The 22,909-nt window shown below is 55.5% G+C and overlaps 9 protein-coding genes and 1 non-coding gene across 10 annotated transcripts; 4 read left to right on the top strand and 6 right to left on the bottom strand.

Annotated features, from left to right (window-relative positions):
* The first annotated feature begins 195 nt into the window (after positions 1–195).
* On the top strand, positions 196–3,724 carry N656DRAFT_745601 (MCM-domain-containing protein). Its single transcript, XM_064812906.1, has 3 exons — positions 196–664; positions 720–2,866; positions 2,941–3,724. Exons 1-3 carry the CDS (start codon positions 319–321, stop codon positions 3,520–3,522), a joined length of 3,075 nt encoding a protein of 1,024 aa, XP_064674072.1. The 5' UTR covers positions 196–318; the 3' UTR covers positions 3,523–3,724.
* A 201-nt stretch (positions 3,725–3,925) lies between these two features.
* N656DRAFT_723927 (uncharacterized protein) lies at positions 3,926–4,697 on the bottom strand (the record flags this gene model as incomplete). The annotated part of the gene is made up of 2 exons (XM_064812524.1): positions 3,926–4,144; positions 4,242–4,697. Coding segments are annotated over 2 exons (675 nt in total), but the record flags the coding sequence as incomplete, so codon positions are not given.
* Positions 4,698–5,718: 1,021 nt separating this feature from the next.
* Positions 5,719–6,358, bottom strand: N656DRAFT_774777 (uncharacterized protein). Its single transcript, XM_064814338.1, has one exon. It carries the CDS (start codon positions 6,191–6,193, stop codon positions 5,960–5,962), a length of 234 nt encoding a protein of 77 aa, XP_064674070.1. The 5' UTR covers positions 6,194–6,358; the 3' UTR covers positions 5,719–5,959.
* Positions 6,359–6,866: 508 nt separating this feature from the next.
* Positions 6,867–8,890, bottom strand: N656DRAFT_774776 (Ribophorin I). Its single transcript, XM_064814337.1, has 3 exons — positions 8,434–8,890; positions 7,527–8,378; positions 6,867–7,469 (listed from the first exon to the last, which is right to left on the bottom strand). Exons 1-3 carry the CDS (start codon positions 8,778–8,780, stop codon positions 7,190–7,192), a joined length of 1,479 nt encoding a protein of 492 aa, XP_064674069.1. The 5' UTR covers positions 8,781–8,890; the 3' UTR covers positions 6,867–7,189.
* N656DRAFT_t15 lies at positions 6,883–6,956 on the bottom strand. Its single transcript has one exon. It is a non-coding gene; the product is annotated as a tRNA-Val (tRNA).
* A 1,481-nt stretch (positions 8,891–10,371) lies between the features above and the next one.
* N656DRAFT_794800 (uncharacterized protein) lies at positions 10,372–12,054 on the top strand (the record flags this gene model as incomplete). The annotated part of the gene is made up of 5 exons (XM_064817335.1): positions 10,372–10,504; positions 10,568–10,593; positions 10,657–11,067; positions 11,116–11,570; positions 11,631–12,054. 5 exons carry the CDS (start codon positions 10,372–10,374, stop codon positions 12,052–12,054), a joined length of 1,449 nt encoding a protein of 482 aa, XP_064674068.1.
* A 186-nt stretch (positions 12,055–12,240) lies between these two features.
* On the bottom strand, positions 12,241–14,875 carry N656DRAFT_834362 (PLP-dependent transferase). Its single transcript, XM_064818717.1, has 4 exons — positions 14,233–14,875; positions 13,312–14,148; positions 13,118–13,243; positions 12,241–13,043 (listed from the first exon to the last, which is right to left on the bottom strand). Exons 1-4 carry the CDS (start codon positions 14,413–14,415, stop codon positions 12,429–12,431), a joined length of 1,761 nt encoding a protein of 586 aa, XP_064674067.1. The 5' UTR covers positions 14,416–14,875; the 3' UTR covers positions 12,241–12,428.
* Positions 14,876–15,093: 218 nt separating this feature from the next.
* On the bottom strand, positions 15,094–17,566 carry N656DRAFT_701752 (SPX-domain-containing protein; the record flags this gene model as incomplete). Its single annotated transcript, XM_064810970.1, has 3 exons — positions 15,094–15,378; positions 15,435–17,042; positions 17,108–17,566. The coding sequence occupies 3 exons, from the start codon at positions 17,564–17,566 to the stop codon at positions 15,094–15,096; spliced, it is 2,352 nt and encodes a 783-aa protein (XP_064674066.1).
* A 1,317-nt stretch (positions 17,567–18,883) lies between these two features.
* N656DRAFT_701544 (arginine N-methyltransferase 2) lies at positions 18,884–20,269 on the top strand (the record flags this gene model as incomplete). Its single annotated transcript, XM_064810953.1, has 2 exons — positions 18,884–20,186; positions 20,235–20,269. The coding sequence occupies 2 exons, from the start codon at positions 18,884–18,886 to the stop codon at positions 20,267–20,269; spliced, it is 1,338 nt and encodes a 445-aa protein (XP_064674065.1).
* Positions 20,270–20,663: 394 nt separating this feature from the next.
* N656DRAFT_692707 (uncharacterized protein) lies at positions 20,664–22,669 on the top strand (the record flags this gene model as incomplete). Its single annotated transcript, XM_064810663.1, has 3 exons — positions 20,664–20,991; positions 21,050–22,245; positions 22,457–22,669. Coding segments are annotated over 3 exons (1,737 nt in total), but the record flags the coding sequence as incomplete, so codon positions are not given.
* Positions 22,670–22,909: the final 240 nt, after the last annotated feature.

The following is a 22,909-nucleotide window of genomic DNA, read 5'->3' as shown; positions in this document are numbered from 1 at the left end:
TACACGGCACCAAAGGACGATAAGTTGATGGTTGTGGGGTGAAAGCGACCACTGTGATGTGGCTTGACCTTCCCCTGCCCCACAATCCACAGGTACGTACCTCGACAGGGGCTTTAATGGCTAGCATCCTGTTGACGCGGTCGTGTAAAGTGGTTTTGGGCAAGACGCGAACTTTCGCGTGTCACCCTTTTCTGTTTCTCATTTCCAGTGCATTTCCCATGCCACTCCATCGCATCCCTTCAACAAACCTACACACTTGGCTTCCACCACAACAATACGCCGCTGTCAGTCTCCCACACAACGATATAGCGGCGCACAATGTCTTCTCCATCGCGAAGATCGACGCGGAGTACCGCAACGCCTGGTCGCGCGACTCGAAGTTCGCAGCCCGGAAGCAGCCCCGCTCCCGCAGCAGGCCCCTCGGCCGCAGGAGAAAGGACTCCCCGCCAGACTCGTTCTTCCCAACTAGCTTCCAGTCCGCTCTTCTACCAGTCCTCGTCTCCTGCCCCAGCTGCCAATACTGTCCAATCTCCCCTGCGTCAGATGAGCAACAGCCAGAGCACGGCGTCCCAGCAGATTGTCCCCACCTCGCCCCTGCGCCAGCAAACCGAGACTCCGAGTGCTGGTGACCGCACCCCCCGTGCCAGCGGCGCTCTGATTGGAGGTGGGAACGCCTTCCCCGGCATCTCACTGTCTTATACTGACTTCCCCTGGCACAGACTCGTCGCCGATCCGCTATGATCCCAGTTCCAGCCCGGGCCGCCAGCTCACCCAACAGTCAGACCTCCGCAGCGAAAGCAGTGCGCTCTTTGTCAGCTCGCAAAGGAATGCCAACGTTAGGTCAACCCGAGGAGACATCAACCCCGAAGTTATCAGGACAACGCACATCCCGCGTCGTATCCTCCTGGATGAAGCCGGCCGGGTTGTCCGTGACGGCTCCGCCATCGTGTCGGATGCCGCCTCCTTCGCGAACAACAACCCCCACACTTCGGAAGCGGATGCCCTCGGCGGATCGAGCCAAAGTCTCGTCTGGGGTACCACAGTGTCGCTTGAGGACTCTTTCGTCTCGTTTAGGGACTTTCTCAAGAACTTTACCAAAAAGTACCGTATGTGGGCGGATGGCGCCACCGAGGCCGATACCAATGGCGATCCCGAAGCGAATTCAAAGCCTTACTGGGACGCGCTGGAGAACATGTTGCTTCTCGGTACCAACAAGCTGTACTTGGATCTGCGCGACCTCAAGGCGTATCCGCGTACCGTGAAGCTGTGGCATCAATGTCAAGCATATCCGACCGAGATCATTCCCGTCATGGACCAGTGTGTCCACGACTGCATGATCGAACTCGCCCGAGCAGAGATGGCGAGCCAACGGGCGGCCGCACAGAATGCGGCCGCCTCTGCTGCTCCTCAAGCCTCTCAAAGCTCAGAGATCGCCTTCCCAAGTTCGGAACGGGGTGACGAGGCACCCACCCCGCGCCCCGCACAGCCGCAGCAGGCGAGTCTCGAGGATCAAGTTGCCGGCCAGCGCTACCTCGTCCGGCCTTGGGGGCTCGATAAATCCATCAACCTGCGAGACCTCAACCCCTCCGACATGGACAAGCTCGTATCAATCAAGGGGCTCGTTATCCGGGCTACGCCCGTCATCCCAGATATGAAGGAGGCCTTCTTCAAGTGCAGCGTATGCGGACACTCTGTCACCATGAGCTTGGATCGGGGCAAGATCCGGGAGCCTACCGAGTGCCCTCGTGCTCGTTGCAAGTCCAAGAACTCGATGCAAATCTTGCACAACCGCTGCATTTTTGAGGACAAACAAGTCATCAAACTGCAAGAAACGCCAGATGCGGTGCCAGCTGGCCAGACGCCCCACTCCGTGTCTGTCTGCGTCTACAACGAGCTGGTCGACTTCTGCAAGGCCGGCGACAGGGTGGAACTCACGGGCATCTACAAGGTTACCCCCGTCCGCGTCAACCCGCGGATGAGGACAGTCAAGAGCGTGCACAAAACTTATGTCGACGTCGTCCATGTGCAAAAGGTGGACAAGAAGAGGATGGGTGCTGATCCGTCTACCCTTGACCTCGCTGAGGAAGAGGAGGCGCATGCCAGCGGGCAAAGTCTCGACGAGATCAAGAAAGTCACGCCAGAGGAGGAGGAGAGGATCAAGGCTACGGCTGCTCGCCCCGACATCTACGATCTCCTCTCCCGCTCCCTGGCCCCTTCGATCTTCGAAATGGACGACGTGAAAAAGGGCATCCTTCTCCAGCTGTTTGGCGGCACAAACAAGACTTTTGAGAAAGGAGCAAGCCCGAAGTATCGCGGGGACATCAACATCCTGCTGTGCGGTGACCCTTCCACAGCCAAGTCGCAGCTCCTATCGTACGTGCACAGGATCGCTCCACGAGGCGTTTACACCAGCGGCAAAGGTTCCTCGGCCGTCGGTCTCACTGCATACGTGACGCGCGATCCGGAGACGCGGCAACTGGTGCTCGAGTCCGGTGCCCTCGTCTTGTCCGATGGAGGCGTGTGCTGCATCGACGAATTCGACAAGATGAACGACTCAACACGGTCAGTTCTCCATGAAGTGATGGAGCAACAGACAGTGTCCGTAGCCAAGGCGGGCATCATCACAACGCTCAACGCCAGGACAAGCATCCTGGCATCTGCCAACCCGATTGGCAGTCGGTACAACCCGGACCTTTCTGTCCCGCAGAACATCGACCTGCCCCCGACCCTCTTGTCCCGTTTCGACCTGGTCTACCTGATTCTTGACCGTGTCGACGAGAAGACCGACCAACGGCTCGCCCGCCACCTCCTCTCCATGTATCTCGAAGACAAGCCCGAGTCTGCCCACTCCAACAATGACGTCCTGGTGAGCTCCCAGCAACTCCAGATTCCTGCCCCCGGTTGCATGGCCCATACTAACCAGCGCCCCCCATTCTGTAGCCAATCGAATTCCTAACCTCCTACATCTCTTACGCCCGCACCCACATTCAGCCCACCATCTCATCCGAGGCCGGCCGGGAGCTGGTCGAGTCGTACGTCGAGATGCGCAAGCTCGGGCAGGACGTGCGGGCCGCCGAGAAGCGCATCACGGCGACGACGCGGCAGCTCGAGTCCATGATACGGCTGGCCGAGGCGCACGCAAAGATGCGCCTGTCGCCCGTCGTGACGCGCGACGACGTCCAGGAGGCCGTGCGCCTCATCAAATCGGCGCTCAAGACGGCCGCCACCGATAGCCAGGGCCGCATCGACATGAGCCTGCTGACGGAAGGCACCAGCGCTGCCGAGCGCAAGCGCCGCGCCGACATGAAGGACGCCGTCGTCAAGCTGCTCGATGAGCTGACGGCCGGTGGGCAGACGGTGCGCTTCGCCGAGGTGGCCAGGAAGCTGGCCGAGAGTGCGGGTGTGCCCGTGGAAACGAGCGAGTTTGCCGAGGTTATGAGGGCCCTTGAGATGGAAGGGGCCGTGATGATTACTGGCGAGGGGCCGAGGAAGAGTGTCAGGAGAGTGACGGCAACTGTGTAATGACGTGAGTAGCATGGATGGGATACGGACTGGCGCTGGTTCTTTGTTTTTGTTTGGACTCTTGCTCATTTGTCACGCCAGGGGCCTATAGGTATGTATTTGTATGCATCTTGTTTCGCGAGAGGCTCTCCAAGACATAAGTAATTCAGAACACGGACTAGGGTAGGTATACTCGGCGATGAAACAACCAATTCCCAAGCGCACATAAAATGAATTCCACTGCATGACTCAACCCGACTCAACCGACCTCCTGGAGCCTGTCCTTAGCATCAACTCCGTCCTCCTCACTACCCCTGTACACCTCTTTCTCCTTTCCCTTTGTCTCTCGCCGCTGCTCCCCCTGCGACACCACGGACGAACTCCCGCTGCCAACAGACTTGGCGTCGCTGCCCAGCAAATCGCCCGGCCGCCAGTCTCGCAGGTCATCCTCAGCATCGTTCAGAATCTGCCTGGCCTGCGAGGCGTGCGCGTACGCCGGCCGCACATCGCCGGGGACCGTCGGGGTATCGTCAAGCAGCTGCAGCAGCCGCAACCCGTGCCGCGACAGGATGATCTGCTTCTCGGCGCGCTCAATCGTGGCGAGGAACTCGGCCGTGTATGCCTCCTTGAGCTTCTGCCGCGTCTGTGTGTCGATCTTGCGTTAGCAACCCAACCCATTTACACTACCAGCAACAAACCCAGCAACCCAAATCACAACAGGGGGGAAAAAGGAGACATACCACGTTCCCCAACTGCGCCTCAGCAACCAACCCCTCCGCCTCAGCCCTGACAAGCTCCTGCTCCAGCGTCACTAGCCTCGCACTCTGCGGCTCTTTCACCTTCAACCTTCCAATCTCCTCCACCAACCTGCGTTTCCCATCCCTCGTAGGCTGCACACTACGCTCGGTATTCCGTATCGCCTTCAGCGCTGCTCGCGCCCCTTCGTCCAGCTGCCGCGCGTATGCGGCCTCGAGCTCCCCCGTCTCGGCCAGCAGCACCCCGATCTTGTCGCTCACGTCGCTGACGGCCTCGTCGCCCGTCTGCTCGCCCCACTCGGACAGCTGCGCCGCTACCGAACTGCGCTCCCGCCCGGCAGAGGAGTGGGCTGAGATGACATTGTTGAAGGTTTTGATCAGCCGGTACAGCCGCCGCGAGAGGTCCGGCTGCGTGCTGCTTCGCAGCGAGGTCAGGGATAGGAACCGGTGGTGGTGCTGCTTGCCTCCTCCTGCGGGGGCGGTGGCGGTGGTGCTGTTTGTGGTTTTGGAGGAGGCCGTGGTGGCTGTGGAAGAACGGTTGGATCTGGAGGAGCGGATGGACAGCGCGCGGTTCCTGTTTTGTAGCGGGGAGGTTAGTAGGGAGTGGTCTGGGGAGATGAAGAGGATGGGCCAGGAGAGAGATGTTGAGTGGGTTCGGGTAAGTTTGTTGGGGGTGGATGAAGTTACCACTGCGAAAAGGAGAACAAGCGGCCTCCGTCGGCATCTCTTCTTCGCGACATATTCTGATGGGTAGAGGGATGCTGTCTGGGATGTGCAATGTCGAACTAACAGGCGACTTACAACATGGCTTCAGTTAACTTATGAAATATCCTGGAACTTCAGTGCTTCAAATGTCCTGTTTCGTAAAGGTAAGCACCCTAAGGTAGGCAACGGGTGCTAGCGTGTATTGTTCTGCTCTTTCCTTGGGCTGCTTTCAACTACAGGCGTAGGGAAAGAAGGTTCCGTTGGGTCAAGAGGAGCGTCTTAGTAGCATTTCAGGGGCTGAGGATGTTTGAGGGATATCGCGTCAACAACTACGATACTGAAAACTACAAAAACTGGAGACTGCATTGGCTACTGGATAGTTTCTTACTGCGTCCATATAAGCGTTGAAGCTTGAGAGCGTTGATCACTTCAAAGGTCTTCACGACGTCACCGAGACACTTACACCAGCTAAACGATGTTGGGTGTGTGCTACGGTTCAGTGTGAATTCTCGCCTCTCGGTCCTGCACTATTACCTATAATGCTCAAATCCTATCATGTGTCTAGAGAACCGGGCGTAGTTCCATGACCTGATTCAACTTCCTTTTGGACAGTCGCCGATTCGGTATCTCGCCGGCGGTGATGGCAGCCAATGCAGGGGTGACGTCATAGGCCGATCTCTCTGCCCCTCCAGTTGCGCTGCTTGAGCCATCCATCCCACCCCCAGCCACCTTTTCGGGGTCTCGCAGAGAAGGTGTGGGCTATGGTGAGCTGTCTTCATTATCGTTTGAGATCCATAGTCCAACATAATTCCCTGTGAAGTCTATCCCAAGTCCCAACCTGTCTTCAACCAAAAGGCTGTCCTGGTATCTGCTCTTACAACGCAACTTCCCATGCGACCATCTATTTTCCCATGCCTTTTATCGTGTAAACCATACCCCCAAAGCCCAAACCATTCCAAGAACGCCATATTCCAAAACAGATTTCCAGGCTTGACCTGCTAGTATCTCGTCTTGACAGTCCTGTCGTATTCATATACCACAGGGTTGCTGCTCCTATAGCTTGTTACGCTGGCTCTTGGACTTGGTGAATAGTGTGCTCGCGGAGCATGGCTCGAGTAGCTGGAGCGAGACGAGTGGTGATGATGGTGATGATGGGGGTGGTGATGATGTCTTCGTGCCGGGACGATCTCCTCGTGGTAGTAGTATTTTTCGACAGGTTGGTCGAAACACATTTTGAAAGAACTCTCTTGGTCCCTTCTCGTTTCTCAATTGTGTTGAAAGATGCCCAGATATTACGGGCTTGTTGGTGTGAATGAGAGTTGCGATCCGTTGTGATATGAGAAGAGACCAACGGTATGTAGTGTAAAGGTGGTAAAGGCGTCCAAAGTAAAAGATGTCGGGTTCAGTTTGAGTATTTATTCGAGAGCCTGCCTTGGCCCAGCCGGTCGGTCTCCCGAAGATCCAAGCCTCACTCTTTCCAAGCTTGGCCCGTCATCTCACACTGCAGCTGGGTGTGACGCATGTAGGGACCATTCGATCCTGTACATATACGGCTGTGGAATGCAAGGAACCAATCGCAATACATGAACCCAGTAGCCCTGGTGGGTGCAGATGCTCGTATTGTATCTCTCCTGAGGCTTGCAACTCGAGGGGCCAGTCGGGAACAGTCTAGAACCGACGTCATGCCACCTCTGCCGCGTGTAACGGGCATCCACTGTTACTCCATGGTTGTAAGTAGATGTATCGATACTGAAAGCTCCGGTGAGGTGTATACCAACAAGATCGGAGAAAACTGCCAAGGATCTGCATAATTCCCGCTTATAGTATCAGAGCATCTGGGATTATGGGCATTCACAGATCGAGAAACCACACCCAAAAAAAGATTCCACGAAGTGGTCCTTGAAAGGAAGAGAAAAAATAATGATCCGATCCAGGTTCGAACTGGAGACCTTCAGTGTGTTAGACTGACGTGATAACCAACTACACCATCGGACCTTTGAATGTTGATTTTCAGTGTTAGATCGTCGCCCTCTCAACGACGTTTCAGCCTGCGGTCCACTGCATCTCAGCATCCAAGTCCAAACTGCCTCGAGAGCAAGACACGTGTGTATGTACAGTACACTCATCTTGTAATCAACCATCATGTCCTTTTCAAACCCTAGCAGCAACATAAGATATACATGTAAAATAGAAAGTCCTACCCTTTTATATTGTACCCACCCGCCGATTTATTTCTTGGTTTCAAAGTCCAACTTTACATTGCCCACCGCCCAGACACTCATAAACACAGCAATTGCGCTGCCGAACACGACCAATGGCTTCCGGAAACTGGCCATGAAGGGGTAGTCGTACGACACAATCAACTCCCGGTCCCTGAAGTCGTCCACCAGATTGCGTGCCTTGATGACGAGAGCTGTCCGGCCGATTGTGTCTAGGAAGGTCTTGTGGATCTGAACGCCAGCTTCGGTAATGGATGAGGTTGGAATCGATGTATGGTATTTAACGTTCCTGGAGACTGTCAGCAGCTGGTCGATTAAATCAGGGGACGAAAGGGGCTCGCCATACTCAGCGCCTTCGGGCAGGATGACCCGGACTTCGACCTGCTCATACTCGACACCCTCCAACTGCCTGGGGCCTTCGAGAAAAGGAACGTTTAGCACGAACCCCCCCGTAGCCGTGTTTCTCAGGAAGTTCTTTGCATCCGAGTTCCAACCGATCGTAAAGGGATATTTCCAGCCACCAAACACAGGGTACCGGGGCTTGATCTCGAGGAGGGCCTCTCGCTTGTTGCTCCGGAAGCGTGATGTCGAGACGTTGCCGATCACGTCGTAATAGTAAGCGTCGACACTACCCACCCGCAGAGGGAACTTAATCTCCTTGAGAGCAAAGGTCGTGGGCTGGTAGTATTGGGATTGCTGCCACTTGACCCGGTTGAAGAGCGAGGACAGGTTGGCACCCCGGTGATACAGCGTGTACCGCTCTTCAAAGGCCACATTTCCGCCCCAATGGCTTACCTCGATGTCCCGTTCCAAACGCGAGACGTGGTTGACGGGCTTGTTGAACTCGAAGCGGACGCGGACGGGCTCAACCGCGCCGGCGGGTTTCTCGTCGAATGGGCCATATGTAAGCTTGGATCCCTGCTTCTGAGGGAATTCCTGGATATCACCACTCCCGGGTAGCTTGGTGTAGTCGGGTATGTTGCTTGACGGGAACTTGACGTCCGTCTTTTGCTTCGTGGTGGTGTAAGCCGAGGGGCAGTAGGCCGAGAAGGTGAAGGTGAGATACTGTTGCTCCTCCTGCTTGATGGCGACTGGGAGGGGGCTGTATGCCTTGAGAAGGTAGTAGTTGATGCCGAGTGTCTGCTGCGCGCCGGGCGCAAGGGGCTTCGGAAGTCGGATGCGGAGATACTGAATGTCGCTGCGGGCGGTCAGACTGATGAAGGCACGAACTTTCTCCCGACCTGTCAACTCACCTTTCCTGGTCGAATTCGACAGGCTCGGCGACAAACAGCCCAGCGGTTGCGTCCTTGCGATCCTTGACTTCTACCCCTCCTAGCCGCGACATTTGGTCGGCCGTGAACGGCAGAAAATATTCATCTTGAGGCGCCTTGTCGATGTTCTCTATCAACACATTGATGCTCTCCTTGAGGTAGTTCTTCTCGGCCGAGATGACATGGACGAGGTTGAGGTTCTTGAAGACCTGGGGCGGCTTGAATGTTGCTGGGAGCGTTGTGCTGGTGGAGCTATCCCTGGCTGAGCTCGCGGCCGAAGCAAGTGAAAGTAGCGAGAGGAAGGTCGAGAAGACAGCTGATGTCTTCATCTTGAAGGGCGAGACGGCAAGAAGGTCACGGACCTTCCGCGCCTGCAATTGAAGAAGTGTTGAAAGGGTTGGGGGCTTTACGAGGTTTGGCCGTCAAGACGCACCCTTCTGGACCATCACCGTGGCTTTCTCGAGAAGCGTTACGTTGCTCAAAGACCCTTGTCGGAGTTCCCGCCTGGGCTCGGCAGTTTCGGAGGAATCAGCGCCGCGCTTCCGAATGACTGGTTCGCCTCGATATGTATCCTGGAAGACCCATAGGTACGGAGTACATCCGTACAGCCTAGCTACATAATTCAAATAATGCATCTCTCTTGGAGTGACGGGCAACTTCCAGGTTGATACGCAGTGTGAATGTGATTCAAGGGTTCTTTCGATGCCTTGCGAGTTTCCTTGCGAATGCTTCGATGTCTATTGACCTTATGTCGAGAATCCATACGAATACCTTTGTACGGATACCCAGACGGGCGTTTCCATCGACATGAAACACCATCTCGTTGCCAATAGCTGCTGATTTTCGTTGTCACTCTTCCTTTATGAACAGGCATATATGATTTCAAAGGAAAGTGCCTTATATTTGTCTCATCCATGCTAGCTCCCTTCATCTCGTGAGTCAAGAGCAAATTCACCTGTGAAATGGCCTGTGCATTGTGCTCTTAAGCATCTTTGGCAACCCTACCCTGGGCAGGATGGGCTAGTGCGGGGTCGTTTATCGGTTGCTTACTGATGGAGCTGGTGGAGCAGCGATTATTATCCCTGTGTTGCTTTTCGATTTGAGGTCCCTCTCTGGTCGATTGACATATTTCGACCGCGATTCCGGTGCGGAAGAAGAAACAACTTTTCGAAACCTCACTCAGCACCGCTAACTCAGCTTATGGCGAAGAAAGGTTATCAAACAGAGAATTCAACCACGTAAACTCACGAACACCCATCTACCACAACGAACAATGGTTGGCCTCGGACCTAAGCCGCCGCCCTCTAGGAAAGGTACCGGTACGTACGACTGGGATGAATTGAGTTCCATTTTCTTGCGACACCCCTCACTTCGCAGCCCGTTAGTTCGCCATTGTCTGGACGCCTCTTGCCGGCGATGCAGACAGCGTCAGCATGCCAATGGGCGACAAAGGTCAACGCTCCCTGCCGCGATCGGCCGCTGTCCATGTGTCGCGTGCCATCCGACGGGAGGGTACAATACCAGAGTAACGTCGACCAAAAGAAGCCGCGGCTGCTGACGGGCGAAGACTGTATAGCCAAGAAGCGCTCAGTGACATCACACATCCCTCCTCCCGCTCCGCACGTCCTGCACAACCAGCCCGATCATGATCCCCACCCTTGCCCGATGCTTGGCATCAAACATCACTAGAGCTTTGTAGAACTACTTAACGGGCCTGCACTGCTGTGGGTTTCGATCAGGTACCTGATCAGTCTACAATGGCGCCACTTGGAAAGCTGAGAAACCTTTACCATCCCAACCACCGACCCTCTCCTCTCTCCACAGTGCATTCTCATTCTCACTTCCATCACCACAACACCAGCGGACAATCCAGCCGGCAGGGCAAGGCGTGCGCGCCCTAGTGCCCTTCATCTGCTAACCATGGCAGTAGGCTCGCTAGCCGATGCTCCCAAGGACCTCCTCAAAGAGATCAAGCACCTTGAGGAGCTGTTTACTGTCGACACTGCAAAGCTCAAGGAAATCACGCATCACTTTATAGGAGAGCTTGAAAAGGGTGAGTGGCTATGTGGGCTCGTTGCAGGAGAAGCAGGGGCCTTTGACTAAACCGCCATCATAGGACTGAGCGTTGCGGGGGGGAGCATTGTAAGTCACCTGGTGCCACAGACTCGAGGCTTTGCTGTAACGCATTGCTCACTCATTCGATAGCCCATGAACCCAACATGGGTCATGTCCTACCCGAGCGGTTACGAGACCGGAACCTTCCTGGCCCTGGACATGGGCGGCACCAACCTGCGCGTGTGCCAGGTCACCTTGACGGACCAAAAGTCCGAATTCGACATTATCCAGTCCAAGTACCGCATGCCCGAGGAGCTGAAAACGGGCGAGGCCGACGAGCTCTGGGGGTACATTGCCGACTGCCTGATGCAGTTCATTGAGACACACCACGGTGACACCTCCAAGCTAGATAAGATTCCGCTCGGCTTCACCTTCTCGTACCCCGCTACACAAAACTACATTGACGAGGGCATCTTGCAGCGGTGGACCAAAGGGTTTGACATTGCCGGAGTCGAGGGCCACAATGTGGTGCCCATGTTCGAGGCAGCCCTTGCACAGCGGGTACGACTATCCCAGCCTGATTAGAGCAATTGGCTAACCGACATCTAGGGTGTTCCCATCAAGCTGACTGCGCTGATCAACGACACCACCGGCACGCTGATTGCGTCTGCATACACCGACCCCAAGATGAAGATTGGCTGCATCTTTGGCACAGGCTGTAATGCCGCGTATGTCGAGGACTGCGGTTCGATCCCCAAGCTCGCCCACTTGAATCTCCCTCCTGAGACGCCAATGGCCATCAACTGCGAGTGGGGAGCCTTCGATAACGAGCACAAGGTTCTACCTCGCACTCCGTACGACGAGGCGATTGACCAGCAATCGCCTCGTCCTGGCCAGCAATCGTTCGAAAAGATGATTGCAGGCTTGTATCTTGGAGAAATTTTCCGCTTGGTTATGGTCGATCTGCATGACAATAGTGATACCCACATCTTTGCTGGCCAGGACATCTCAAAGCTTCGCCGGCCCTATACCTTGGACTCTTCGTTCCTGTCTGCTATTGAGGAGTATGTTCTAGCTCTACTTGCACACACCAGATGCAACATGTTGCTAACTAGCCTGCGCAGGGATCCGTTTGAGAATCTCTCCGAGACTTTGGATCTGTTCCAAACCAAGCTGAACATTACTCCCAATCTGCCCGAGCTCGAGCTCATCCGCCGGACAGCCGAGCTTATTGGCACGCGCGCAGCCCGCCTTTCGGCCTGCGGCGTTGCCGCCATCAGCCTCAAGAAGGGCTACCACAACTGTCACGTGGGCGCCGACGGTTCGGTATTTAACAAATACCCGCACTTCAAAGCCCGCGGGGCGCAGGCACTCCGTGAAATCCTCGACTGGCCGGAGAAGACCGACCCTAAGGAGGAAGACCCCATTGAGATCCTGGCTGCTGAGGACGGAAGCGGCGTGGGCGCTGCCCTCATCGCAGCCCTGACGCTGGAGCGCGTCAAGAAAGGAAATATGCATGGCATTCTTCACCCGGAGAACTTCAAATAGTCGCCTTTGGGCATGGCCATGTGCCTGATATTTCGGCCAATTTGCAAGCTGACGATAATCTACCTTGGGAAGCGTAACCAGCGTGGTGCTGGGCGCTTTAGGGGATACCACTGCGTTGTCTTTTTGATTCTCGCAGCCACGTAGGTTGACAGGCAGCACAATCAAATCCACAAAGGATCTTTCTCTGGGAATCTCTTGATTGTCTTCTGAATCCTTATTCGTGCTGGCATAGTTGATCAGTCATGCCTAGCTTGGTTGAAACAACATGTGCCCTCCGTGTAGCTTTGCGCTAGAGCTTATCCACCCCGCTTGACCCCCTTGCTTTCCTACCTAAGCCATCCATCCACCGACAAATCCTGCCTCTGTAAAAACCCTTACACCGCACTTTCCCCTTGCTCCTGCCGCTTCACATCCGCGGCGAACCGCAATGCCGCCTTGAAGGTGTCGATGAGGTCCTCCTCGCTCTCCAACCCAACACTAACACGCACCTGTTCAGGCCGGGCGCCGTACGAGGCCGCGTACGCCGCGGCATCGGGGTCGACGCCCCAGATGGCGTCGTTGAAGGGGAATGCCAGGGTGTGGTGCGCGCCCAGGTGCGGGCCGTGAAATACGGACAGGTGGTCGTAAAACGCTTGTGCTGTTGCAAGCGACTCGAATTCGACCGCTAGCAGGCACCCGTAGCCGGGTGTAAAGTCTGGAGTCGCAGGGCGCATTACGGCTGTGTAGTTGTCGTGTGTCTCGGTGAAGGGTGGGTAGAGCACTGCTGTTACGGGACTGGTACTGTCAGAGGCTTGCGTGTGGAGGTAGGTTGCGAGGGTCAGGGCGTTGCGGTTGAGGATTGCGGAGCGGGCGAGGTAGTCTTGGGAGTTGGAGAGGAGTTTGGCGGCGTCGGTGTGGAAGTATTCGTTGCGGAATTGGGTGGTGAGGGTTTGTTTAAGGGTCTGGAAGTGGCGGGAGAAGGGGGAGATGAGGACCGAGCCGCCCATCACCTGCGATAAAGCGGGTGAGGTGTTAGTATTTAGTGAGTTGAAGGGACATCGAGAGGGGCAGGGAGACCACATACGTTGGCGTACCCGCTAAGGGACTTGGTGATGGAGGTGACGACGACGTCTGCAACGGGAAGGACGTCGATGTTGCAGAAGGAGCCGATGGTGTCGTCTATCACGACAGGAACGTCGTACTTGTCGGCCTGAATATCATCGTCTACATCAAATTCCATGACAGGGCAAGATCCACGAAAAGAAGAGCGCAACTCACCACCCCCCTCAACGCCTTCAAATCCACGCTCACCAGGATCGGGTTGCTCGGAAACTCCAAAAACACATACGCCACTCTCCTCCCGGCCTGTTTCTCCCCTTCCAGCCACAGGGCCAACCGCTCAACCACCCGGCTCTGCCCATCACACCGCCCAAAGTGCTCACACCCGCCCTCGCTCTCGTGAAACAAATGGTAGGTATTGTGGAATATGGACCCGAGAATCACCACCTGCCCACCACCCCTAGCCTCCATCAGCGCGCGATGCAGCCGGTAAATAGCCGCTATGCCCGTCGGGTACAGGAACACATCCTGCTCCTTGACCTTGACCTCTCTTACATTGCCACCAGAAGAAGAAGAAGGACTAGCCAACTCCGCAATCCTCGCCCTCAGCCCTGCATGTGCTTCACCTTCAGGGAGGAACCGACCCTCCGGCAGCCGCTCGGGCATCACATCGTCGGCCCCCGTAGCCTTGAAATCAAGCGCCTGCACCCGCCCTGCCTCGACCGCGGGCAAAAGGGCAGCGGCCAGCCGCGAGCTGATGCCTATGCCATAGTTCTGCCAGACGCCGACGACACCGGGGGCTTGGGCGAGGGGGTAGGCGATGACGAAGAGGCGGATGATAGTAGTAGTAGTGTCATTGGGGGATGAGGATGAGGGGTTGTTCAGCGGAATGTCGACGACACGGAAGAGCAGGTCCTCCGGAGCAACCTTGTGTTCGTCCTTGCGGAGGGCGGAGCGGGAGAATTGCTTGGCGGTGAGGAAGGTGTCTGGATTGGTGAAAAGGAGGGTTCCATGTGTGGTTGGGAGGGAGAGGTGGTTGTGGATGAGGTTGGAGAGCTTTTTCAGGTGTCAGCAGCGGTTGTAGTTTATGGTGATAATCGTTCCAAAGAAAGAGAATCAGAGAACTAAGGAACTACTGACCTGGCGCACCTCACACCACGGGCTGAATCGGGGATAGATGGACGAGAGCCTGCTCAGCACGGCTTGGTCGCCTCGGCGCAGACCCTTGGCGGTTTCCCAACCAGGTATGTAAAAGGTGATATTATGGGGCTCTTCAGGCGGCATAGAGTGCCCAAACTCGGTATTGATGACCTTGACCGGCATGATGTCTTGTCTTTTACTTTTTCTCACTTTTACCAGTTTAGCGATCGGAATGAATGAATGCACGTGAGACACGGAAAATGAGAGACTTAGCGGACGCCACAACCATCTAAAACAAAGATCGAACAGTGTCACAAGAATATATTACTGTGAACCGCTGGCTTGCTCTGCCATTTTGCAGCCAATGAGTCAAGATGTCAAAACTTGGGCGCCGATGTCGCTTCGTATTTCTATGTCTCCGAAAACCTTCCACTTTCCTCGGCTGCGGCGGGCCCGAACCGCCCGGCCCGAGTCGAGGCCCGGGATCACGGACCCGTTGATTCTTGGGCGGTACCTTGATGACGAGCTGAAAACCTATACGCTGCTCTACCTCTTTGGGAGAGGCGCGGAGAAACAGCGGGCGGATTAGGAAGTTCCGCCTGGAACGTGCGGGCTTGCCTAAGACTGACTCGGCACCCGCCATTCTTGAATTTTCCTCTCTTCTTCATAACAGCTACATGAGTAGGTAATGCATCTAGCTCCTTGTGTGATGATTTGATAGTGTTACAGTCTGACGTAGGACGAATGAACTCCATCGCTCTGATACCCGCTGGCCATTCCGGGCCGACGCAGCAAATATATGACTGTGTTTCCGCACCCTTCTTCTTAGTCGCTCGATGGGGGTGAGCGACATGCTCCGTATTACCACAACCCCCGGTTCTTACCCTCAAAGGCAAAGTTAAGGGCAACCGCCACAAACAGAGCCACGCACAGCACAGTAGGCCCCAGCTTATCATAGTACCGTGCTACCCGCCGCGTGCGGATGGCTTTGCTCCGGTATAGGTATATGCCGACGGCGTAGCACAGCGAGGCGATGGCGAGTAGCGTGAACGCTCCGGCCGCGACAAACGATGCTCCGTGGCCCTGTTTAGTGCCAAAGTTCAGTAGTGTAACGGCAATGGTGCCAATGTAGATTGAGTATTCGAGCTGCAAGCATCGTCGGTTAGCGCATCTTAGGCAGGTAGCGGGTAGGAGTATCTTACCCAACCCAAGAACGTCCTTTCCGCCGCGAAGTAGACCTTGGGCTCGACCCGCACAGGTACATAGATCTTCTTCCCCTTAGGCGCTTTGAACCTCTTTTGCTGGATCTCGCCCGTTCCGAGTAGCGACTGCAGTCTCTCATTACGCGGTACCTCGGTTGGCCGCGGGCGCGGCACCATTGCTTTCAGCAACCACCACGTGCTCCTGGCAGCAGCGTTTGCCGATGTTGAGAGCAGGGTTTGGTAGTATGTCCAGCCGCCCACTCTCCGTGCCTCCTCTAATCTGTCCTCGTCGTCCTCATTGTCCGAGTCGTAAATGTATGTGTCGTCGCCCGTTGTTCCGTCAACCGTCTGGTCCTCGACATCGGCTGCCAATACTCGGACCCGGCCATTCCGCGCCGCCGCCCCCTGCGCGCTCGATTCCCCGGCAGGCGCCGTGGCCGACACGGGTCGTTCCTCGTCCGAGTCGTAGTCATCATCATCTTCCTCGTCTGTCATTGACGTTGTCGTCGAGTGCTCTAACCTCTTGATCCCAAAATCGTGCGTCGCCGGTTTCCGAATGTCCACGTCCATCTGTGGCATCCAGAACGGAAGCAGATTTATCCTATCAGGAAATAGGCAAGCCACTCCGTGGATGAACTTGGAGAATTTCGGCACAGCCTCTACAAGGTGGCTAGAGATCAGCTGCCGGACCCATTCGGGAGGTTCTTGCCCAAGCTGCGTCTGAAGTTTGACCTCAAGAACGGCGTATGGGAACCTGACGATATCGCCAGGAGGTAGTTGGGAGAAGGGGTAGTCAACTCCAATGTCCATGCGCCTCCAGTTGTCTCCTGATCTCTGTACCCCGTCAAGATTGTCTTCTCGGATCATGGTGAGCTCCGTGTCAAGCGAAATGCGGACACGCGCGTCAGCAGGCAGCTGGAAAGCCGTCCGGTGGTAGAATGACCGGCACACAGGCTTGTACCCCTTCTTGAGAATTGACCACTGAATCTCGCGTGCAAGCCGCTCGTCCTCGGCAATTGCCTTTTCCGACTTCTTCCCCTCCTTGCGCGCCTTCTCAAAAATCGCGGCGGGGAGAAGATCGCCCCGTAAGTAGGCGTTCACATTCTTCTCTTTGAGCGAGAAGCGAGCCTTGACCGACTTCTCGCCTGTCCAGTCCTCTCGGTGAGTTTTGCGCTCGACAAAGACAGTCTCGCTCTGCATCCCGCCGTACCAGCGTAGCCGGATCGCCTCGGCGCCTTCCGTCTTCTTTAGCCGCCCCTCGTAGAGTTCCCATGTATCCGGATTGTCATAGTAGATGGACGTGATTGCCGAGTCCTGTTCCTCGAATTCCTTGCTCGCGTTGAACACCAGGACCGGCAAATGCTTCAAGATGATCAGCTTGAGCTCCGTTACATTGTCGGGATGCACCCAGTATTTTGTCGTGTGTCTGATGAAGTTGGCTTGACTTCCGCCAGCAGCGCTGTCGCCCTTGGCCGGATTTCCTCGAGTTCGAACCAAGTCATAGAGCTTGGACAGTTTTACGACCGAGGCGTCGTAGTTCTCCTTGTAGAAGGGTTTCGCCTTGAGACGAGTATCGAAAACGGGTCTCAGATGCCATCCGGTCATTTTCTACAAAGTGTAAGCACCTCCTTTCCTGACAGCCTTCAGCGGTACAAGAGGCAGCTACTACTCACATCATGCTTCTTGATGATTTTGTAGAAACCCGTGTAATTGAGCTGTACAAATTTGGCGAGATCATGGACATCGGCAATAATATCGCTCAGGTCCTCCTCGAGCAGCATGAACTCCTCCTCGCTCGGTCCGTCCTGGCTCAGCCCACGCTCGTTTAAACGATTGACGACATCGCGGACCTCTCGCTCGCTGACGGCGATGCGGCGCGATATCTCCATGGCCTTGACCTGCTGCTTGGTGTGCACCTTGTCGAGCTCGGCCTCGAGCTTGCTCACGAAGCGGCTCTCATCCTCCTCGGTCCACTCGCGGCGCGACAGTCTGCTCGACCTCGTGCTGTCGTCGGCGGCGGGTGCAGCGGAACCGCTGGGCCGCTTGAGATCGGCCTTGAGCCCGTCATAGTCAATGTAGTACCATTGGTACTCGCGGATGACGCTCGACCGGAGCTGCTCGCCGAACTTCATGACCACGACGCCTGGAGGGGCTCGCCAGTTGGGATTGCGGATGCGGGTGCGTGTAGAATGCCAACTCTGGGTGCGAGTCTTGAGGTCTTCAATGATCAGCATCGGGCGGTGCGCGGGGCCCGAACGACTGCTTCAAAAAAACAAGCTTGAAGCAATGGCAACAAGATCGCCACCGTTAGCGAAGCAGGGCTCACCTGCGTGCCAGGTATATCCTAGGCTTGAAATACACTGCACCAAGAAGCCCCAGATCCACCGTCACGGCCCGACAGTGCATCCAGTCGGTTGTTTTTGCCATTGAGATATTTTTCAGAAGGGTATCAGAACCGCAAAAGCACTGCAAAAACAGGCACGAGACCAGGTCGAACCCCTGGACCTGGCTCGCATCTCACTGAACGGGGGCTGAGGCTTCTGACGGAATCGCTGTGGTCACCGTTGTGGCAGGTGGCACGTTGCAAAAGCGGGCCCTGCCATTGGTGAATTCAATCACAGCTGCGCCAGCTGTGGGTCCGAGAAGCTTGGAGCTGCCCCAAGCTGCACCGAATGACGTTACTGTCGGTAACGGAGCATCAACTACTGTAACATTATGTAATGGGTGTGAGCATTACAGTACCGTAGTGAAGGTGCGGATAGGCAAATGAAGCATCATATTGAACTCGCAAGCGACGACTACACTAACGCGCTGCGTACGATCAGGGGGATGCTGCTCCTCTGGTGATGTTCCGACGTTTGTCGGGAGAAATTGATCCACTGCTTTTGCTACACTCCCGTAAGAACGCCGGATAATTGTTGTTTCTGTTTTTCTTTCTTTTACAGTCAAACCTGCACATAACGATTGGCTCCGGAACGGCCAATTTAATCGTTAATCCCCGGTTATCGTTGTTCAAATGTACCCACTTTTTACCCAAAATGGAAACACTAGGACCATCACCAGCTTAGGAGGTTCTCTATAGGTACCATAGTATATATAATATAGGGTCATCAGGGCCTGGAGGTCAACCGAATATGACGATATCTATGTATTAGTAAGTAGAAATCCTTACGATTATCTTAATAGTCCGACACTAACGATTTCCCATACAAATTCGGACGGGAAACAGATTCTGATCGTTAAACCCCGAAAATCGTTATGTGCCTAATCGCTATGTGCGGGTCTGACTGTAAAGGATTGAAGAAGGGGGTGTTGTTAGGGGGCAGGCAATGAGGGGCGGAATTTTGTAGCGGGGCATTCAAGCCCAATATTTGCACCACATCAAACGCTCCCGGCAACATCAAGGGGAAACAACACAAAACATTCGAATCCCAATCCCACCGACCAAAATGCCCGACCCTTCGCAACCCAACTCAGATCCGGACCTGGACTCCATCTCGTCCCGCATCTCCCCCGCCTGCCCGCCTGAGACACAGCGCATCCTGACGGCCGCGTGGGCGCACGACATCGAGACGATCAAGAAACTGCTCGACGCTCCCGGCAAGGCGAGCTGTCAGGACCCCAACACGCGCGAGACTCCGCTGCACGCGGCAATCCGCGCCTGCGGACCCCCGACCGACGAAGACGACCCGGCCGACCTGGAACGGGCGAAGAAAACCGTCTACGAACTGCTGCTGTGGGGCGCCATCTGGAACGATGTCGATGACCGCAACGAGACCCCCGGTTGCGTAGCCCGCCGGCTGGGGAGGGAGGAGTTGTATAACCTGTGTGTGGAGGCCGGGGTGAGGGCCGAGATGTTGTTTGGGGTCATGGAGGGGTACGAGCAGCTGGGGAGTGATGTGGATGGGGAGGAGATAGAGGTCGTGGAGGGGGATGGGAATGATGCCAATGGCGATGGCGATGGCGATGCGAACGGGGATGAGAGCATGGTGATTGTCGGCGAGGAGGATGGGGACGAGGCGCCCGAGTTGGTTGACGTTGAGGGCTTGAATGGGCGGGACAGGGAGCCCGTCGAAGTCGATTCGGAAGCCTACCTGCGGTCGAAACTGACGTACTCGGACGGGAAGCTCGTGGATGATGACGGAAACGGGGTCATGATGGCGTGGGAGACGGATATCATGCGCCGCAGCGTCGACGCCCTGCTGCCGGGGAAGGAGCCCGGGAAGAGGATCCTCAACATTGGCTTTGGCATGGGCATCATTGATACCATGTTTGCCGAGACTCGGCCTGCGCGCCACCACATCATCGAGGCGCATCCTGGAGTATTGGAACACATTGCCAGCCCGGGATCCAAGTTTGGATCGTCCTGGGAAGAAAGTGGTCCGGAACCGGGTGCATTCAAGGTCTACCAGGGGAAGTGGCAGGACGTGTGCCAGCAGCTTCTTCAGGAAGGACAAACATACGACGCGATTTACTTCGACACGTTCGGTGAAGACTACTCGCAGTTGCGCATGTTCTTCACCGAGTTTATCCCTGGCTTGCTGGACGGCCAGGGCATCTTTAGCTTCTTCAACGGCCTTGGTGCGGACCGTCAGATCTGCTATGACGTCTACACCAAGGTCGCTGAACTGCACCTTGCTGACGCTGGCCTTGATGTTGATTGGCAAGCAATAGATGTTGACATGTCGCAACTGGCCGAGGCAGGCAAAGGCGAATGGGAAGGAGTGAAGAGGAGATATTGGACCTTGGACAGTGAGTGCCATCTCTATCTGTGGCCGTCTCAACGCTAACTTCTCCCAGAATATCGGCTCCCTGTTTGCACGTTCCTAGGATAACTACCGAATCATGATATGAACGATTCACTCTGTTTGCACGGGCGGAGGGTTGCATGATGGCGAGGCTGCAGGAGCTGTCATGGCTGTAGGCCTCAATGCATATAGAAAAAAATGGATGCATTGGTGGCTCACTCGCAGATCGGCGAATAAGAGCTCTATTCCTGCGTCGAGGCCGTCCGCAGAACGCAAACACGCAACACCCCGCACCAGCCATCCCGGGGCCTACAGAGTCGAGACAATGCCCTTCGACAAGTGTTATCAGCATTGCTCGCGCAGCCGGAGCACCTCAATTGGCACTTCATCAGCTGTCTCCATGGCTAACCGCCCAAGACTGCCGTAATGCCGCTCAATCAAGATGACATCGACAGTTCAGGACCGTTTGTCTGAGGAGCTTGCCGAGAACATTGCACTCTTATCTATCCTGTCTCGAGCTCCTACTCCTTCACAGGGCAACCCCCGGCCGTCCACGGAGAAGGATGCTGGACGCCTGCTGTCCTTCAGGCAAGAGCAACGCTTGGCCGAGGTTCTTGCCTTTATCTCAGGAATATCAGATGACCCGACACGCGTTGTGGCCCTCTGTGTTGAGGAATTGGCCATTGGAAAGGGAATTCGAGTCGTTATTGCTATTAATAAAACCGGTCCGGAGTCTGGAAGCGACATCTTACAGCGCATCCAAAACGGGCTCAAGAACCTATTCAGCCACCTTGCCCAAGTCAATGACGGTGTGTCACTAGAGACGGCTGCTGCAAAGTCCTCCACTTACACTGTTTAATGGAGCAGAAAACTCGGCAATGGTCGAGCCGCAAATTCTGAATGCTATCTCAGACATGTGCGAGAATCGGATCTTGGGTCGTATTAGCTCAAAGAGACTGGGCGCAGATTACGGCAAGCAAGGCAAGACCTTTCTCGGCACAGCGATCCAGCAAGCCGCCGATGCTGTCCGAAAATACGGCGACAAGAAAAGATTCGGACCGGCGATTGAAAAGTTCCTCCGGGATGCTGCGGGTCTGCAGCGGCGTTTGACCAGGTTAGAGGCCTGCGAAACGGGAGACGTGCCATCACATATCGGGGAGGTTATTCGCGCCTGTCATCAACTCAACAAAACTACCAATTTTGACGAATTCTTCTCAGGGATCACTACAAGGCAACTGGATCCAAGCTCGAAAAAATACCTTACCACCCGTTTGAGCAAGCTTGCCAGGTACCAAGAGTGCTTCCTGTACCTGCTCAAGTCCGCTAAAGCGTATGGGATTTTCGAGCAAGTAGACGTCACTGCAGTCTCCCCTGAGCCAGAGTTCTTCAGCAAATTCAATCTGCCTGCAAACCGCAGCCTCACTGGTTGTCTTTCACGATGCCAGAATGGGGCTTCGGTTATTTTCGGAGCTAAGGCGATTAGTAAAAAGCTGAACTTGAAGCTAGATATCATCACGCGGGAATTTACATCAACAATCGAGAAGGTCCAACAAGGGTCGCGGGTCCATGCCGAAGTGCAAATCGTCTCCCACTACGAGCTCCATCCCGCTGCCAAAATGCCACGGATCATATGCTCGAGCAAGAACGCGTGTTATCTATGTAACCTGTTCATTCAGCTTCATGGCGCATTCTACATTCCAAGGACTCATGGCAATCTGTATTTCCGCTGGCGGATGCTATCAATCCCATCACTATCCCAGCTCCAGGCCCAGCTCAACAGTGCCTTAGAGGCCCGAATAAGGGTCGCCCTCCAGAGTATCATGGCCGCTTCAAACCCGAGACGAGTGCTCGCCCCAAACGAGAACGAAAGTGCCATCTTCCCGTTCTCTCGGTCTATGTCCTTGGTGGCTAGTTCTCTGCTGTTGTCTCAGGCAGCATCTAAGCGCAACTCGGCTGGCACATCGACAGATGAACCGCCAGCAGAACAGGAGACTCAGCCAAGTTCCCCTGAACTACCACTACAGCCTCTGAAGCCCGCGCTGAGGCCTGAATCAAATAACATGGTAATCCATGGCGAGCCAGTGGAAAGAGCAGTCAGCTTCCTCAGAGAACCCCCTGAGCCTGTCCAAATGTCCATCAACCACCCTCACCAAACGACGGAGGGTCGTACTACTCTTGGACTGGGAACTGGCCCGGCGGGAGACGCAACAGCACTACCAGCTTCAATCCCAACCCCGGGCTCGGAACCGGAACCGGGTCCGGGTCCGAAACAAGACCCAGCCCATCCCCGCAATCCCTCTCCAAACCCAACTATCACGCCCTCCTCTCCCGGTCCCGGTGTCTCCTACCCACCATCGCCCTCACCTGGACCTCAGATCCTGCTCACCCCTGACCAACCCACCTCATTCCTCATCCTCCCCACCGCCACCACCACCGGTAGCAGTAGCAGGAGCAGTAGCACGAACATACCCACCTACACCAAGGCCTGATCACCATCATGCCCAAATTCATCAACTCCCTAACCCCGCAACGGCACTCCCTGCCCATAGAAATACGGCTGCACTGGCTCCCGCGGGAGCGCGCCGCGGCGTTTTATGACGCCCGTCCCAGGGGTTTTGTGCTTCTTGAGGATGAGGATGAGCAGAGTGTCAAGCCAGGTCTAAAAGGGGTGGGCGCGGAGCTTGACGCGGGCAGTGCCGAGTGTGTCTATCTTGCGTATGGCGGCCA

The sequence above is a fragment of the Canariomyces notabilis genome (assembly GCF_033297395.1).
Source record: "Canariomyces notabilis strain CBS 508.74 unplaced genomic scaffold N656scaffold_2, whole genome shotgun sequence".
Lineage (NCBI taxonomy): Eukaryota > Fungi > Ascomycota > Sordariomycetes > Sordariales > Chaetomiaceae > Canariomyces > Canariomyces notabilis.
This window is presented reverse-complemented; position numbering and strand designations above follow the sequence as displayed.

Bases quoted from the DNA above. Each gene is read 5' to 3' on its own strand.
- N656DRAFT_774777 (XM_064814338.1), bottom strand. From the start codon at position 6,193: ATGTGTTTCGACCAACCTGTCGAAAAATACTACTACCACGAGGAGATC.
- N656DRAFT_774776 (XM_064814337.1), bottom strand. From the start codon at position 8,780: ATGAAGACATCAGCTGTCTTCTCGACCTTCCTCTCGCTACTTTCACTT. The intron at 8,379-8,433 runs GTGAGTTGACAG...GACCGCCCGCAG, and splicing joins GTCGAATTCGACCAGGAAAG to CGACATTCAGTATCTCCGCA. The intron at 7,470-7,526 runs GTATGGCGAGCC...GACAGTCTCCAG, and splicing joins ATCCTGCCCGAAGGCGCTGA to GAACGTTAAATACCATACAT.
- N656DRAFT_745601 (XM_064812906.1), top strand. From the start codon at position 319: ATGTCTTCTCCATCGCGAAGATCGACGCGGAGTACCGCAACGCCTGGT. The intron at 665-719 runs GTGGGAACGCCT...CCCCTGGCACAG, and splicing joins CAGCGGCGCTCTGATTGGAG to ACTCGTCGCCGATCCGCTAT. The intron at 2,867-2,940 runs GTGAGCTCCCAG...CCCATTCTGTAG, and splicing joins ACTCCAACAATGACGTCCTG to CCAATCGAATTCCTAACCTC.
- N656DRAFT_834362 (XM_064818717.1), bottom strand. From the start codon at position 14,415: ATGCCGGTCAAGGTCATCAATACCGAGTTTGGGCACTCTATGCCGCCT. The intron at 14,149-14,232 runs GTCAGTAGTTCC...CACCTGAAAAAG, and splicing joins CGTGGTGTGAGGTGCGCCAG to CTCTCCAACCTCATCCACAA. The intron at 13,244-13,311 runs GTGAGTTGCGCT...GATGATATTCAG, and splicing joins TGAAGGCGTTGAGGGGGGTG to GCCGACAAGTACGACGTTCC.